This window comes from Cherax quadricarinatus, chromosome 73, assembly GCF_038502225.1.
Source record: "Cherax quadricarinatus isolate ZL_2023a chromosome 73, ASM3850222v1, whole genome shotgun sequence".
Lineage (NCBI taxonomy): Eukaryota > Metazoa > Arthropoda > Malacostraca > Decapoda > Parastacidae > Cherax > Cherax quadricarinatus.
Window position 1 is genome coordinate 4,624,354 of NC_091364.1, and position 21,849 is coordinate 4,646,202.

The following is a 21,849-nucleotide window of genomic DNA, read 5'->3' on the forward strand; positions in this document are numbered from 1 at the left end:
AGACGTGTTTAAAGAAGACGTACTCAAGAAGGAAGACGTACTCAAGAAAACAGACGCACTCAAGAATGACGTACTCAAGGAGGAAGGGAACGCGAGAGAGACAGAGCAAGAAAATAAACAAGAGTAGTAAGAGAAGAGGATGTCACGGCACTTGATCTGGCAACGATGACGACGTGTTTACCTTCATTAGTCACCTCCTCCACACTCTGCCCACCATAAATAACGCAGTTTTTATTTTCTCTGAAACTTTATATATATATTTCGTGGTTTTTTTTTTTTAAATTTCTCAAAGGTGCTCGTGGTTAATGGTGCTACATATATTGATATTAAATATTATGGCACTACGTATTATGACACTGCAAATTATGACACTATGTACTGCGGCACTACATATTATGGCACTACATATTATGACACTACAAATTATGACACTACATATTATGGCACTACATATTATGGCACTACATATTATGGCACTACATATTATGGCACTACATATTATGGCACTACATATTATGACACTACAAATTATGACACTACATATTATGGCACTACATATTATGACACTACAAATTATGACACTACATATTATGGCACTACATATTATGGCACTACATATTATGGCACTACATATTATGGCACTACATACTGCGGCACTACATATTATGGCACTACATATTATGGCACTACAAATTATGACACTACATATTATGGCACTACATATTATGGCACTACATATTATGGCACTACATATTATGGCACTACATATTATGGCACTACATATTATGGCACTACATATTATGGCACTACATATTATGGCACTACATATTATGGCACTACATATTATGGCACTACATATTATGGCACTACATATTATGGCACTACATATTATGGCACTACATATTATGGCACTACATATTATGGCACTACATATTATGGCACTACATATTATGGCACTACATATTATGGCACTACATAGAGACATCTTGAAAATGTCGTATATTTCATCTTTCTAGAAGAGATAGTTCATTATTATTATTATTATTATTATTATTATTATTATGGTTATTATTATAACTAAGCGCTAAACTCACAAGGGTCGTACAGCGCTGCAATTTCTTAGGATAATAAGTATTATGGACATCGGTAGAAGCGCTAAACTCTTACGCGGGCATAAAGAGTCTGGGGAATAGGATGTTATAAGGGTTTGATCCGAGGAACGGAAGATCAGTTCCAATTTTTCTAATCAAAAACTTTTCACCAGCAACAAGGCACTTTTTTTGAAGGGATTTATATTATAATTCTTTTCAATATTTCTGTTCATCATATTTTATAATAAGAGTATTTATTATTTATCATTGTATTCACTGTTTACTGTTACCACTGTTTCCAAATTTCACCTATGATGTCATAATCAGTAATGAGAGGGAGTCTAGTGTATATATATATAAATTTTTAGAAGCTCCTCAGTCAACTAGTGACAATTTCATTTTATCCTCATATAAATTCGTAGTTACCTCTGAAAAATTCAGTGCCAGCTAAATAATGTGTCTTTTGCAGGTGGCTGGGTCGAGGTGCCACTCTAAGTTCTTGGTCTAGTGCACTCGGGGCACTCAATCAGGCTCGGACTTTTAACTTCCAAAAAGGTAAACAGCTTCAATTCCTCTTTCGTTTATGCCGCTGTAAAGTTCTTGACCTTTAGCTCGGCCCAGGGTAAACAGTCTCACTGTCTCCTGTGTTTATGTTGATGCGGAGATCCAGCCTTAAAGTCTGAATGTTTAGGGAAAACCCCTCGCTGGCGTAGCTGTGTGTTTAGTGTCTGCAGATGTGGCTGTGAGTGTTTAATGTTTGTAGGCTTAGCTGACTGTTTAGAGTATGCAGGTGTAGCTGTGTGTTTAATGTCAGCAGGTGTAGCGTCTGCATGTGTGGCTGTAGACTCTTACAGAAGTGGCTTTGCTTCTGTAAACCCTACCACATACGGCTGTGCTGGAAGACTCAGCACTACTGCAACTTCTTCAGCCAACTTTACTCTCAAAACCAGTTTACGGAGCTACTAAGCCTTATGTTTCGACTGTTATCAATGTAGTTATCCTTACAATTATAATCATGGAGAAGCGCGAAATACACATATGATTTATACCGTTTGGGAAATAGGGTTTAAAACAAGAATTGGAAGAATAACTCCATTTCTTTTGATCAGAAGCCTTTAATCAGCATCACGACGCCCTCTTTCCTTGAAAGAAAAGCTTCCTGAAGACCTCTCCTCTTTGTCACTGAAGTATTATATGTTATGACGCTGTGTTTCAGAGGGATGGCACACGAGGATGAAGGGAGGTGGTAAGTGGGTGGTGGAGCAAGTGCACGAGGACCTCCACCTGTCAGTGCAAGAGGACCTCCACCTGTCAGTGCAAGAGGACCTCCACCATCACCAAGACAAGTTAACCAGCGCAGAACCAGGTCTTCACCTACTCGTGATACACCAGTATACAGCCAGGTAAGTGCATTCTGCTTTGCACAGACGTTTGGCAAATATGGACTGATTGTACCTTAAAACAAAGTCCCTATGATACGATGGGTAAAGAAATGCATATTTAAATTTCTAACAAAAGTAAGTTCTGGTTGCTAGAAGTTCTAGCAAACAACACTAAGTCTGGCCTCATAAGTGTAAAACTGTTTAGTACCACAAGCATCCTCCTAGAACCTTTGCTAGTTTTAAACCTAACAGTGAACATAGATAAAAATTACTAGCCACAGTTTCGTATCAACCCTTACGGACGATAACACAATAATTATGAAACATGGCTCGGCAAAAGAGAGAACAAAATTCCAAACATATCTACGAAGTTTTCCAGTAGGAGAATGAAAACAGCAACATTCTAACTGCTTGGGAAGAATGAAGAACTTGACTCATGAAACTGTAATGACACGATTGCAGACAAATCATACCACGGACGTAATTATTCCTAGGTTTTTTCTGTGTTCTTTACGGTCTGTGATATGGACCGCTGCGCAGGCAGTCCATAACGCAGACCGTAAAGAACACATAAAAGACCTAGGAATAATTACGTCCGAGAATTTGTTCTTTAGGGAACACAGACACATGTAAGAAAGACCAGAAAATAAAAGAATGGGCGTGAGAACACTCAAGACAAGAGAATGAACAATATTTTCAAATTAATGGTGCTCTCCCTACCCTAATACTGTTTGTGCTTACAGCATCTTTTGGCGTGGGAAAGATAACAGACCTGGAAAACATACAGAGAACGATTACTGCCCACATAAAACCAATTAAACATCTAAAGAGCTGGGAACTCCTCTTGGGACTCTGTTCTCTCCCTAACAGAGGAGAGAGATAGAAAGAGAGAGATACCTGATAATTTGTACACGGATAATACTCTGTTCCTGATCCCTAATGTGCACTCTGTTGCAATAGCTTACTGGAGTGAAAAATAGGGAAGAAAGTATAGAATAAACCAAGTGAAAAACATGATAGAAAGTATAAAATGAGCCAGTGAAGTGCAGGGAAGAAAGTATAGAATAAACCCAGTGAAGCACAGGGAAGAAAGTATAGAATAAACCCAGTGAAGCACAGGGAAGAAAGTATAGAATAAACCCAGTGAAGCACAGGGAAGAAAGTATAGAATAAACCCAGTGAAGCACAGGGAAGAAAGTATAGAATAAACCCAGTGAAGCACAGGGAAGAAAGTATAGAATAAACCCAGTGAAGCACAGGGAAGAAAGTATAGAATAAACCCAGTGAAGCACAGGGAGAAAGTATAGAATAAACCCAGTGAAGCGCAGGGAAGAAAGTATAAAATAAATCCAATGTAAAACAGGGAGAGGCTGCGGACACAGATAACTGCATCAACATCCATGGCTCTAAACACTAAAATGTACGTAAGCTTATTTAAACTTGCTCTACGCATGCAAGAGCTTTATTTCGTTCAACTGGGATATGATCCTCAAGCTTAAAAAAGCTTATTTCACTAACCTGCTTACGTTTCTGTTTTCATTCATGTAAAATAAACATGAACATACGAGTGTTACCACTCATAATACATGAGTGTTATTCTGTCGATATCAATATGCTGTCTTACGTATTTGTGTTGTATTTTGATCACCATTTTGACTCAGAGAATGATTGGCGAGGTGCAAGAATTTCCTCTTGAAGCAAAATCTTAGTGAACTCTCTCCTAATGTGAATGTTTAATTTTTATAATGCGTAAAAAGGTGGTGGGTCGATCCTGTTGTCGGTGAGAAGTGTAACTTCCTAGACGCGTGAGTGATCACCCGACCGCGGCAAATGGAATTAATGCGTATTGATTTGAATGGGCATTAATCTGATTACGTATTGATGTGAATGTGCACTGATCTGTGTGCGTATAATGTGTAAGCGTATTGATACATGGTTGTGTATGGTATGGTGATATCGACAGACTATGGAAGAAGATTCCTGTTTACAGTTCGAGGCATTTATTTAAAGAAACATTACGCCAAGAGTTGCTTCATTAGTTCTTTTTCGTTTATAAATGTCTTGAACGGTACACAATTTATGCAGTATTGATACTGATTGCTCGGGCGCTGCTACTACAAGGCTTTGTTCCTGGTAGGGTGTTGGTGAGGCGGGTGTTCCAGACGCAGGAGCCGTACGCCTGGTGGGGGGACCTCGTGTGGTGGGTGAGTCGCGTGGCTTCTGGTCGTCTTGTGGTGATGAGCTGTGCTGGTTATGCCAGCCTTGGTCTGCGCCACGCCCGTACCCTCTTTCAGGACCTGGGAGCTGTTTTCGTCCCCTATCTAGGCTACCAAACCTCCTGGTGCTGGGCCTTCGTCAAGGGTGGCCGTACCCTCTACGAGGCAGTCATTAGGGGTAAATCTGCCACCCAGGTGAGTTCTGGAACTTGTAAAGCCTGTTAATTTAATGCAATTCATTGAAGTTTTAGTTGTGCCGCCTGAGAGACTAGTTTAGTGTGTACCCCATGATCATCCTGTTAGCGGTAACGCAAAAAAAAAAAAAAAAACAGGATTTCAGAGGTCACAATAAGTCTTTATCAGATAAGTATTAACCACTCCTGTATATACTTTCGCGTATGTGTGCAGATGATACCAGACCCAGAGTACGCCAGCAACAGTGTGTACGCCGAAGGTGCTCTCCTGCCCTTGTATAACCCACGACCTTCTGTTATCAATGCCACTGACCTAGCGCGATGGCAGTACTGCGAGGCTCATGGTGCCATGGGTGGGCTCTGTGATGAGTGGTCCCCAGACCCATTACCATTGCCCTCTGCTCCACCGGTGGGTCTGCAGACGGCCCTGGCTGGGGTGGGTGTGGTGGTGACAGCAGGTAATAGACATCAGTACCTCTACCACACCCTCACCACCCTGCTGGCCACACCAGGGGCACAACAACACAACGTCTTCGTTGTCCTCGGTGATGCCCCGCCGTCCACAACACAACTTCTTCGTCTTCTCGACCTCAACTTCACCAAAGTTGCCGTCCAGGGACAAGACAATGATAAGCTCTTCCGCTACTACCGCAGTGTCTTCCAGTTAGCAGTTAACACCTTCCCTGACGCTCCAGCGGTCATATTCCTAGATGAAGACGTCGAAGTTTCACCAGACTTCTTCTCCTTCATGAGCCAGACTCTCTGGCTGCTTCACGCTGACCCAACTATCTACTGCATCAATGCCTTCTCATTCCTACCAGACATGGGAAGAGGTCGAGGGCCACAGTACGTGAGACGGGGAGAGGTACAGGTCTCTTGGGGCTATGCTGTGACCCTAAACTTCATAAGGGAGGCCCTGAAGATGTGGCCTCACGGGATAAATGGACTAGACATACACACATACGACTACTGGTTGTACGACAAGGTGCGAGGTGAGAGGGAGTGTATTTATCCGGAGGTAAGCCGTCTGCGGCACTACGGAGTGGGAGTAAACACCGTCCCTTACATGCACGAGTACGAGTCCTTACACCGGCCACTATTGCACGCACCACCCGTGCCTCTCCTCAACGCTGCCCTAATGAGCTACGCCAACCACGAGACCGACTTTGTGAGAGGACTGAAGACAGCAACAGAAGTAGAGGCCACAGCCCCCTGCGACCCGCACTTCCCGGACAGGGCAAGAAGGGCCACAGGACCTCTGGTGGTTTTTTTCAATCAAACAGAAGCAGACGACGTCAGCAGCTGGGTGGAAATGGGTCTCTGTGCTGGACTACACCCTGTGTCAGAGCAGGACAACCACGCTGGGGCACACTTAGCTTTCTACCCCCGCTACCTACACCCTCCAGTCCCACGCAACACCCACCCACTCAACAGGTACGGTTTTAATTACTACACCCCTCAGGAGCTAGGAAAGAGTGAAGCCATGTACACCAGAGTGTACTACGTGGGAGTACCCTACTCCAGGTATACTCACCTCAAGCCACACTCAGCACCAGTGTTCGACACCTCTGCTATGACCTCAGACCAGCTAGACGATCACTATAACAAGTTCTCTGACACACTTAGTAAATTACTTCTCAACACTACCTACTACAACTGTTACAAATTAATATCAGAATTTACACAAAATAGTGAATAAACATTGTATTCACATCGTGTTAATTTATATAAATATTTCTAGAAACTGTTATGTTTTATTTTACATTATTAGACACATTAACTGCAGTGATTCTGCACACAAATAATAATAATAATAATAATAATAATAATAATAATAATAATAATAATAATAATAATAATAATAAATAATAATAATAATAATAATAATAATAATATATTAACTACAATAACAATTAAAATATATCCATTATGTTGCGGTGCAGATAAATATATAATTATAATAATCGATAATAATAATAATAATAATAATAATAATAATAATAATAATAATAATAATAATAATAGGATATACACGACAAGGCTATCTGTGCTGCAACTACTGTAAACTTAAGAAAAATTCCTACACAGTTTGAAGACTAGGTATGTGTCGAGGGGGGTACAAACAAGTGTAAGATCAGATAACTTCACATACAACCTGGTTTTAGCATAAAACAAAATATAGTGAATTGCTACACCTCAAGAAATATCACTAGCAAGACTGTAGAGGAAATAAGAAGGAAGCAATAACAACGTTAAAAGGAAACAATAAGAACGTTAAAACGAAGCAATAAGAAAAACATTAAAAAAGTTGGAAAGAATAAGATGTAATGAAATACGATAAGAAAATTGATAAAATAATGTTTGTGAGTATATCATTTTATATTTACAAAGAAGGGAGAGAGAGAGAGAGAGAGAGAGAGAGAGAGAGAGAGAGAGAGAGAGAGAGAGAGAGAGAGAGAGAGAGAGAGAGAGAGAGAGAGAGAGAGAGAGAGAGAGAGAGAGAGAGCTGATGAATTGACAGACACAGGAACACAACAAGAAACTATAGACAAGCGAGTTTAACATAGTTGCTCAATATTTTGGGGTATCTTCTTTTCTAAGCCGTGAAGTAAGTTAGTAAAGTTAAACTGACGGAGGATCGAGCCTCCACAAATTCTTGCTCTAAGAACGCAATCAGGTCAGTTACGTATAAAAAATAAGCCAAAGGCGGACGCCCACGTCACCTGTACTCAATTTAGGTTTAGTTACTCTCTTAGAAAGAGAGAGAGTGAGAGAGAGAGAGTGAGAGAGAGAGAGTGAGAGAGAGAGTGAGAGAGAGAGATACAAGAATAACACCATGCCACGCAATAATATTACAGGAGTTTCCTGTAACTTTCAGAGAACGTGAGGAGGAAGGAGACACAGTCGACGCTTCAAGACGGTCAGTGATGTCTGTGTAGCGTTGAAGATGTGTAGCGTTGATGTTGTGTAGCGTTGATGTTGTGTAGCGTTGATGTTGTGTAGCGTTGATGTTGTGTAGCGTTGATGTTGTGTAGCGTTGATGTTGTGTAGCGTTGAAGTTGTGTAGCGTTGATGTTGTGTAGCGTTGATGTTGTGTAGCGTTGATGTTGTGTAGCGTTGATGTTGTGTAGCGTTGATGCTGTGTAGCGTTGATGTTGTGTAGCGTTGATGTTGTGTAGCTTGGATGTTGTGTAGCGTTGATGTTGTGTAGCGTGGATGTTGTGTAGCGTTGATGTTGTGTAGCGTTGATATTGTGTAGCGTTGATGTTGTGTAGCGTTGATGCTGTGTAGCGTTGATGTTGTGTAGCGTGGATGTTGTGAAGCGTTGATGTGTAGCGTTGACGTTGTGTAGCGTTGATGTTGTGTAGCGTTGATGTTGTGTAGCGTTGATGCTGTGTAGCGTTGATGTTGTGTAGCGTTGATGCTGTGTAGCGTTGATGTTGTGTAGCGTGGATGTTGTGTAGCGTTGATGTGCAGCGTTGATGTTGTGTAGCGTTGATGCTGCGTAGTTACACATCAACACTACACAACACAGTGCTACACATCAACACTACACAACACACAGTGCTACACATCAACACTACACAACACAGTGCTACACATCAACACTACACAACACAGTGCTACACATCAACACTACACAACACAGTGCTACACATCAACACTACACAACACAGTGCTACACATCAACACTACACAACACAGTGCTACACATCAGCACTACACAACACAGTGCTACACATCAACACTACACAACACACAGTGCTACACATCAACACTACACAACACAGTGCTACACATCAACACTACACAACACAGTGCTACACATTAACACTACACAACACAGTGCTACACATTAACACTACACAACACAGTGCTACACATCAACACTACACAAAACACAGTGCTACACATCAACACTACACAACACAGTGCTACACATCAACACTACACAACACAGTGCTACACATCAACACTACACAACACAGTGCTACACATCAACACTACACAACACACAGTGCTACACATCAGCACTACACAACACACAGTGCTACACATCAACACTACACAAAACAGTGCTACACATCAACACTACACAACACACAGTGCTACACATCAACACTACACAACACACAGTGCTACACATCAACACTACACAACACACAGTGCTACACATCAACACTACACAACACACAGTGCTACACATCAACACTACACAACACAGTGCTACACATCAACACTACACAACACACAGTGCTACACATCAACACTACACAACACAGTGCTACACATCAACACTACACAACACACAGTGCTACACATCAACACTACACAACACAGTGCTACACATCAACACTACACAACACACAGTGCTACACATCAGCACTACACAACACACAGTGCTACACATCAACACTACACAACACAGTGCTACACATCAGCACTACACAACACACAGTGCTACACATCAACACTACACAACACAGTGCTACACATCAACACTACACAACACACAGTGCTACACATCAACACTACACAACACAGTGCTACACATCAGCACTACACAACACACAGTGCTACACATCAACACTACACAACACAGTGCTACACATCAACACTACACAACACACAGTGCTACACATCAACACTACACAACACACAGTGCTACACATCAGCACTACACAACACACAGTGCTACACATCAACACTACACAACACACAGTGCTACATATCAACACTACACAACACACAGTGCTGCACATCAGCACTACACAACACACAGTGCTACACATCAACACTACACAACACAGTGCTACACATCAACACTACACAACACACAGTGCTACACATCAACACTACACAACACACAGTGCTACACATCAACACTACACAACACAGTGCTACACATCAACACTACACAACACACAGTGCTACACATCAACACTACACAACACACAGTGCTACACATCAACACTACACAACACACAGTGCTACACATCAACACTACACAACACAGTGCTACACATCAACACTACACAACACAGTGCTACACATCAACACTACACAACACAGTGCTACACATCAACACTACACAACACACAGTGCTACACATCAACACTACACAACACACAGTGCTACACATCAACACTACACAACACAGTGCTACACATCAACACTACACAACACAGTGCTACACATCAACACTACACAACACACAGTGCTACACATCAACACTACACAACACACAGTGCTACACATCAACACTACACAACACACAGTGCTACACATCAACACTACACAACACACAGTGCTACATATCAACACTACACGACACAGTGCTACACATCAGCACTACACAACACACAGTGCTACACATCAGCACTACACAACACACAGTGCTACACATCAGCACTACACAACACACAGTGCTACACATCAGCACTACACAACACACAGTGCTACACATCAGCACTACACAACACAGTGCTACACATCAACACTACACAACACACAGTGCTACACATCAACACTACACAACACAGTGCTACACATCAACACTACACAACACAGTGCTACACATCAGCACTACACAACACAGTGCTACACATCAACACTACACGACACAGTGCTACACATCAGCACTACACAACACACAGTGCTATACATCAACACTACACAACACAGTGCTACACATCAACACTACACAACACACAGTGCTACACATCAACACTACACAACACACAGTGCTACACATCAACACTACACAACACACAGTGCTACACATCAACACTACACAACACACAGTGCTACACATCAGCACTACACAACACACAGTGCTACACATCAACACTACACAACACACAGTGCTACACATCAACACTACACAACACACAGTGCTACACATCAACACTACACAACACAGTGCTACACATCAACACTACACAACACAGTGCTACACATCAGCACTACACAACACACAGTGCTATACATCAACACTACACAACACAGTGCTACACATCAACACTACACAACACACAGTGCTATACATCAACACTACACAACACACAGTGCTACACATCAACACTACACAACACACAGTGCTACACATCAACACTACACAACACACAGTGCTACACATCAACACTACACAACACACAGTGCTACACATCAACACTACACAACACACAGTGCTACACATCAACATTACACAACACACAGTGCTACACATCAACACTACACAACACACAGTGCTACACATCAACACTACACAACACACAGTGCTACACATCAACACTACACAACACACAGTGCTACACATCAACACTACACAACACACAGTGCTACACATCAACACTACACAACACACAGTGCTACACATCAACACTACACAACACACAGTGCTACACATCAACACTACACAACACAGTGCTACACACCAACACTACACAACACACAGTGCTACACATCAGCACTACACAACACAGTGCTACACATTAACACTACACAACACACAGTGCTACACATCAGCACTACACAACACAGTGCTACACATCAACACTACACAACACACAGTGCTACACATCAGCACTACACAACACAGTGCTACACATCAGCACTACACAACACACAGTGCTACACATCAACACTACACAACACAGTGCTACACATCAACACTACACAACACACAGTGCTACACATCAACACTACACAACACACAGTGCTACACATCAGCACTACACAACACACAGTGCTACACATCAACACTACACAACACAGTGCTACACATCAACACTACACAACACACAGTGCTACACATCAACACTACACAACACACAGTGCTACACATCAGCACTACACAACACACAGTGCTACACATCAACACTACACAACACAGTGCTACACATCAGCACTACACAACACAGTGCTACACATCAGCACTACACAACACACAGTGCTACACATCAACACTACACAACACAGTGCTACACATCAACACTACACAACACACAGTGCTACACATCAACACTACACAACACACAGTGCTACACATCAGCACTACACAACACACAGTGCTACACATCAACACTACACAACACAGTGCTACACATCAACACTACACAACACACAGTGCTACACATCAGCACTACACAACACACAGTGCTACACATCAACACTACACAACACACAGTGCTACACATCAACACTACACAACACAGTGCTACACATCAACACTACACAACACAGTGCTACACATCAACACTACACAACACACAGTGCTACACATCAGCACTACACAACACAGTGCTACACATCAACACTACACAACACACAGTGCTACACATCAGCACTACACAACACAGTGCTACACATGAACACTACACAACACAGTGCTACACATCAACACTACACAACACAGTGCTACACATCAACACTACACAACACACAGTGCTACATATCAACACTACACAACACACAGTGCTGCACATCAACACTACACAACACAGTGCTACACATCAACACTACACAACACACAGTGCTACACATCAACACTACACAACACAGTGCTACACATCAACACTACACAACACACAGTGCTGCACATCAACACTACACAACACAGTGCTACAAATCAACACTACACAACACACAGTGCTATACATCAACACTACACAACACAGTGCTACACATCAGCACTACACAACACAGTGCTACACATCAACACTACACAACACAGTGCTACACATCAACACTACACAACACAGTGCTACACATCAGCACTACACAACACAGTGCTACACATCAACACTACTCAACACAGTGCTACACATCAGCACTACACAACACAGTGCTACACATCAACACTACTCAACACAGTGCTACACATCAACACTACACAACACAGTGCTACACATCAGCACTACACAACACAGTGCTACACATCAACACTACACAACACAGTGCTACACATCAACACTACACAACACAGTGCTAAACATCAGCACTACACAACACAGTGCTACACATCAACACTACACAACACAGTGCTAAACATCAGCACTACACAACACACAGTGCTACACATCAACACTACACAACACAGTGCTACACATCAGCACTACACAACACACAGTGCTACAAATCAACACTACACAACACACAGTGCTATACATCAACACTACACAACACAGTGCTACACATCAACACTACACAACACAGTGCTACACATCAGCACTACACAACACACTGTGCTACACATCAACACTACACAACACACAGTGCTACAAATCAACACTACACAACACACAGTGCTATACATCAACACTACACAACACAGTGCTACACATCAACACTACACAAAACAGTGCTACACATCAACACTACACAACACAGTGCTACACATCAACACTACACAACACAGTGCTACACATCAACACTACACAAAACAGTGCTACACATCAACACTACACAACACAGTGCTACACATCAACACTACACAACACAGTGCTACACATCAACACTACACAACACAGTGCTACACATCAACACTACACAAAACAGTGCTACACATCAACACTACACAACACACAGTGCTACACATCAGCACTACACAACACACAGTGCTACACATAACACTACACAACACAGTGCTACACATCAACACTACACAACACACAGTGCTACACATCAACACTACACAACACAGTGCTACACATCAACACTACACAACACACAGTGGTACACATCAGTACTACACAACACACAGTGCTACACATCAACACTACACAACACAGTGCTACACATCAACACTACACAACACACAGTGCTACACATCAACACTACACAACACACAGTGCTACACATCAGCACTACACAACACACAGTGCTACACATCAACACTACACAACACAGTGCTACACATCAACACTACACAACACACAGTGCTACACATCAACACTACACAACACACAGTGCTACACATCAGCACTACACAACACACAGTGCTACACATCAACACTACACAACACAGTGCTACACATCAACACTACACAACACACAGTGCTACACATCAGCACTACACAACACACAGTGCTACACATCAACACTACACAACACACAGTGCTACACATCAACACTACACAACACAGTGCTACACATCAACACTACACAACACAGTGCTACACATCAACACTACACAACACACAGTGCTACACATCAGCACTACACAACACAGTGCTACACATCAACACTACACAACACACAGTGCTACACATCAGCACTACACAACACAGTGCTACACATCAACACTACACAACACAGTGCTACACATCAACACTACACAACACAGTGCTACACATCAACACTACACAACACACAGTGCTACATATCAACACTACACAACACACAGTGCTGCACATCAACACTACACAACACAGTGCTACACATCAACACTACACAACACACAGTGCTACACATCAACACTACACAACACAGTGCTACACATCAACACTACACAACACACAGTGCTGCACATCAACACTACACAACACAGTGCTACAAATCAACACTACACAACACACAGTGCTATACATCAACACTACACAACACAGTGCTACACATCAACACTACACAACACAGTGCTACACATCAGCACTACACAACACAGTGCTACACATCAACACTACACAACACAGTGCTACACATCAGCACTACACAACACACAGTGCTACAAATCAACACTACACAACACACAGTGCTATACATCAACACTACACAACACAGTGCTACACATCAACACTACACAACACAGTGCTACACATCAGCACAACACAACACAGTGCTACACATCAACACTACACAACACAGTGCTACACATCAGCACTACACAACACACAGTGCTACAAATCAACACTACACAACACACAGTGCTATACATCAACACTACACAACACAGTGCTACACATCAACACTACACAACACAGTGCTACACATCAACACTACACAAAACAGTGCTACACATCAACACTACACAACACACAGTGCTACACATCAACACTACACAACACAGTGCTACACATCAACACTACACAACACACAGTGCTACACATCAACACTACACAACACAGTGCTACAAATCAACACTACACAACACACAGTGCTATACATCAACACTACACAACACAGTGCTACACATCAGCACTACACAACACAGTGCTACACATCAACACTACACAACACAGTGCTACACATCAACACTACACAACACAGTGCTACACATCAGCACTACACAACACAGTGCTACACATCAACACTACTCAACACAGTGCTACACATCAGCACTACACAACACAGTGCTACACATCAACACTACTCAACACAGTGCTACACATCAACACTACACAACACAGTGCTACACATCAGCACTACACAACACAGTGCTACACATCAACACTACACAACACAGTGCTACACATCAACACTACACAACACAGTGCTACACATCAGCACTACACAACACAGTGCTACACATCAACACTACACAACACAGTGCTACACATCAGCACTACACAACACACAGTGCTACAAATCAACACTACACAACACACAGTGCTATACATCAACACTACACAACACAGTGCTACACATCAACACTACACAACACAGTGCTACACATCAGCACTACACAACACACAGTGCTACACATCAACACTACACAACACACAGTGCTACAAATCAATACTACACAACACACAGTGCTATACATCAACACTACACAACACAGTGCTACACATCAACACTACACAAAACAGTGCTACACATCAACACTACACAACACAGTGCTACACATCAACACTACACAACACAGTGCTACACATCAACACTACACAAAACAGTGCTACACATCAACACTACACAACACACAGTGCTACACATCGACACTACACAACACAGTGGTACACATCAACACTACACAACACACAGTGCTACACATCGACACTACACAACACAGTGGTACACATCAACACTACACAACACACAGTGCTACACATCAGCACTACACAACACACAGTGCTACACATAACACTACACAACACAGTGCTACACATCAACACTACACAACACACAGTGCTACACATCAACACTACACAACACAGTGCTACACATCAACACTACACAACACAGTGCTACACATCAACACTACACAACACAGTGCTACACATCAACACTACACAACACAGTGCTACACATCAACACTACACAACACAGTGCTGCACATTAATACTACACAACACACAGTGCTACACATCAGCACTACACAACACACAGTGCTACACATCAACACTACACAACACAGTGCTACACATCAACACTACACAACACAGTGCTACACATCAACACTACACAACACAGTGCTACACATCAGCACTACACAACACACAGTGCTACACATCAGCACTACACAACACACAGTGCTACACATCAACACTACACAACACAGTGCTACACATCAGCACTACACAACACACAGTGCTACACATCAACACTACACAACACAGTGCTACACATCAACACTACACAACACACAGTGCTACACATCAACACTACACAACACAGTGCTACACATCAGCACTACACAACACACAGTGCTACACATCAACACTACACAACACAGTGCTACACATCAACACTACACAACACACAGTGCTACACATCAACACTACACAACACACAGTGCTACACATCAGCACTACACAACACACAGTGCTACACATCAACACTACACAACACACAGTGCTACATATCAACACTACACAACACACAGTGCTGCACATCAGCACTACACAACACACAGTGCTACACATCAACACTACACAACACAGTGCTACACATCAACACTACACAACACACAGTGCTACACATCAACACTACACAACACACAGTGCTACACATCAACACTACACAACACAGTGCTACACATCAACACTACACAACACACAGTGCTACACATCAACACTACACAACACACAGTGCTACACATCAACACTACACAACACACAGTGCTACACATCAACACTACACAACACAGTGCTACACATCAACACTACACAACACAGTGCTACACATCAACACTACACAACACAGTGCTACACATCAACACTACACAACACACAGTGCTACACATCAACACTACACAACACACAGTGCTACACATCAACACTACACAACACAGTGCTACACATCAACACTACACAACACAGTGCTACACATCAACACTACACAACACACAGTGCTACACATCAACACTACACAACACACAGTGCTACACATCAACACTACACAACACACAGTGCTACACATCAACACTACACAACACACAGTGCTACATATCAACACTACACGACACAGTGCTACACATCAGCACTACACAACACACAGTGCTACACATCAGCACTACACAACACACAGTGCTACACATCAGCACTACACAACACACAGTGCTACACATCAGCACTACACAACACACAGTGCTACACATCAGCACTACACAACACAGTGCTACACATCAACACTACACAACACACAGTGCTACACATCAACACTACACAACACAGTGCTACACATCAACACTACACAACACAGTGCTACACATCAGCACTACACAACACAGTGCTACACATCAACACTACACGACACAGTGCTACACATCAGCACTACACAACACACAGTGCTATACATCAACACTACACAACACAGTGCTACACATCAACACTACACAACACACAGTGCTACACATCAACACTACACAACACACAGTGCTACACATCAACACTACACAACACACAGTGCTACACATCAACACTACACAACACACAGTGCTACACATCAGCACTACACAACACACAGTGCTACACATCAACACTACACAACACACAGTGCTACACATCAACACTACACAACACACAGTGCTACACATCAACACTACACAACACAGTGCTACACATCAACACTACACAACACAGTGCTACACATCAGCACTACACAACACACAGTGCTATACATCAACACTACACAACACAGTGCTACACATCAACACTACACAACACACAGTGCTATACATCAACACTACACAACACACAGTGCTACACATCAACACTACACAACACACAGTGCTACACATCAACACTACACAACACACAGTGCTACACATCAACACTACACAACACACAGTGCTACACATCAACACTACACAACACACAGTGCTACACATCAACATTACACAACACACAGTGCTACACATCAACACTACACAACACACAGTGCTACACATCAACACTACACAACACACAGTGCTACACATCAACACTACACAACACACAGTGCTACACATCAACACTACACAACACACAGTGCTACACATCAACACTACACAACACACAGTGCTACACATCAACACTACACAACACACAGTGCTACACATCAACACTACACAACACAGTGCTACACACCAACACTACACAACACACAGTGCTACACATCAGCACTACACAACACAGTGCTACACATTAACACTACACAACACACAGTGCTACACATCAGCACTACACAACACAGTGCTACACATCAACACTACACAACACACAGTGCTACACATCAGCACTACACAACACAGTGCTACACATCAGCACTACACAACACACAGTGCTACACATCAACACTACACAACACAGTGCTACACATCAACACTACACAACACACAGTGCTACACATCAACACTACACAACACACAGTGCTACACATCAGCACTACACAACACACAGTGCTACACATCAACACTACACAACACAGTGCTACACATCAACACTACACAACACACAGTGCTACACATCAACACTACACAACACACAGTGCTACACATCAGCACTACACAACACACAGTGCTACACATCAACACTACACAACACAGTGCTACACATCAGCACTACACAACACAGTGCTACACATCAGCACTACACAACACACAGTGCTACACATCAACACTACACAACACAGTGCTACACATCAACACTACACAACACACAGTGCTACACATCAACACTACACAACACACAGTGCTACACATCAGCACTACACAACACACAGTGCTACACATCAACACTACACAACACAGTGCTACACATCAACACTACACAACACACAGTGCTACACATCAGCACTACACAACACACAGTGCTACACATCAACACTACACAACACACAGTGCTACACATCAACACTACACAACACAGTGCTACACATCAACACTACACAACACAGTGCTACACATCAACACTACACAACACACAGTGCTACACATCAGCACTACACAACACAGTGCTACACATCAACACTACACAACACACAGTGCTACACATCAGCACTACACAACACAGTGCTACACATGAACACTACACAACACAGTGCTACACATCAACACTACACAACACAGTGCTACACATCAACACTACACAACACACAGTGCTACATATCAACACTACACAACACACAGTGCTGCACATCAACACTACACAACACAGTGCTACACATCAACACTACACAACACACAGTGCTACACATCAACACTACACAACACAGTGCTACACATCAACACTACACAACACACAGTGCTGCACATCAACACTACACAACACAGTGCTACAAATCAACACTACACAACACACAGTGCTATACATCAACACTACACAACACAGTGCTACACATCAGCACTACACAACACAGTGCTACACATCAACACTACACAACACAGTGCTACACATCAACACTACACAACACAGTGCTACACATCAGCACTACACAACACAGTGCTACACATCAACACTACTCAACACAGTGCTACACATCAGCACTACACAACACAGTGCTACACATCAACACTACTCAACACAGTGCTACACATCAACACTACACAACACAGTGCTACACATCAGCACTACACAACACAGTGCTACACATCAACACTACACAACACAGTGCTACACATCAACACTACACAACACAGTGCTAAACATCAGCACTACACAACACAGTGCTACACATCAACACTACACAACACAGTGCTAAACATCAGCACTACACAACACACAGTGCTACACATCAACACTACACAACACAGTGCTACACATCAGCACTACACAACACACAGTGCTACAAATCAACACTACACAACACACAGTGCTATACATCAACACTACACAACACAGTGCTACACATCAACACTACACAACACAGTGCTACACATCAGCACTACACAACACACTGTGCTACACATCAACACTACACAACACACAGTGCTACAAATCAACACTACACAACACACAGTGCTATACATCAACACTACACAACACAGTGCTACACATCAACACTACACAAAACAGTGCTACACATCAACACTACACAACACAGTGCTACACATCAACACTACACAACACAGTGCTACACATCAACACTACACAAAACAGTGCTACACATCAACACTACACAACACAGTGCTACACATCAACACTACACAACACAGTGCTACACATCAACACTACACAACACAGTGCTACACATCAACACTACACAAAACAGTGCTACACATCAACACTACACAACACACAGTGCTACACATCAGCACTACACAACACACAGTGCTACACATAACACTACACAACACAGTGCTACACATCAACACTACACAACACACAGTGCTACACATCAACACTACACAACACAGTGCTACACATCAACACTACACAACACACAGTGGTACACATCAGTACTACACAACACACAGTGCTACACATCAACACTACACAACACAGTGCTACACATCAACACTACACAACACACAGTGCTACACATCAACACTACACAACACACAGTGCTACACATCAGCACTACACAACACACAGTGCTACACATCAACACTACACAACACAGTGCTACACATCAACACTACACAACACACAGTGCTACACATCAACACTACACAACACACAGTGCTACACATCAGCACTACACAACACACAGTGCTACACATCAACACTACACAACACAGTGCTACACATCAACACTACACAACACACAGTGCTACACATCAGCACTACACAACACACAGTGCTACACATCAACACTACACAACACACAGTGCTACACATCAACACTACACAACACAGTGCTACACATCAACACTACACAACACAGTGCTACACATCAACACTACACAACACACAGTGCTACACATCAGCACTACACAACACAGTGCTACACATCAACACTACACAACACACAGTGCTACACATCAGCACTACACAACACAGTGCTACACATCAACACTACACAACACAGTGCTACACATCAACACTACACAACACAGTGCTACACATCAACACTACACAACACACAGTGCTACATATCAACACTACACAACACACAGTGCTGCACATCAACACTACACAACACAGTGCTACACATCAACACTACACAACACACAGTGCTACACATCAACACTACACAACACAGTGCTACACATCAACACTACACAACACACAGTGCTGCACATCAACACTACACAACACAGTGCTACAAATCAACACTACACAACACACAGTGCTATACATCAACACTACACAACACAGTGCTACACATCAACACTACACAACACAGTGCTACACATCAGCACTACACAACACAGTGCTACACATCAACACTACACAACACAGTGCTACACATCAGCACTACACAACACACAGTGCTACAAATCAACACTACACAACACACAGTGCTATACATCAACACTACACAACACAGTGCTACACATCAACACTACACAACACAGTGCTACACATCAGCACAACACAACACAGTGCTACACATCAACACTACACAACACAGTGCTACACATCAGCACTACACAACACACAGTGCT

At 42.6% G+C, this 21,849-nt stretch overlaps 1 protein-coding gene across 1 annotated transcript in view; it reads left to right on the top strand.

Moving 5' to 3' along the window:
- The window catches only part of LOC128701196 (protein O-linked-mannose beta-1,2-N-acetylglucosaminyltransferase 1-like), an 8,798-nt gene extending 2,172 nt beyond the window's left edge, over nucleotides 1-6,626 (top strand). The window contains exons 2-5 of the mRNA XM_053794794.2: nucleotides 1,561-1,646; nucleotides 2,308-2,494; nucleotides 4,611-4,884; nucleotides 5,098-6,626. Coding sequence (XP_053650769.2) covers nucleotides 1,561-1,646; nucleotides 2,308-2,494; nucleotides 4,611-4,884; nucleotides 5,098-6,582 — 2,032 coding nt within the window. The 3' untranslated portion in view covers nucleotides 6,583-6,626. The remainder of the gene's footprint in view (nucleotides 1-1,560; nucleotides 1,647-2,307; nucleotides 2,495-4,610; nucleotides 4,885-5,097) is intronic.
- Nucleotides 6,627-21,849: the final 15,223 nt, after the last annotated feature.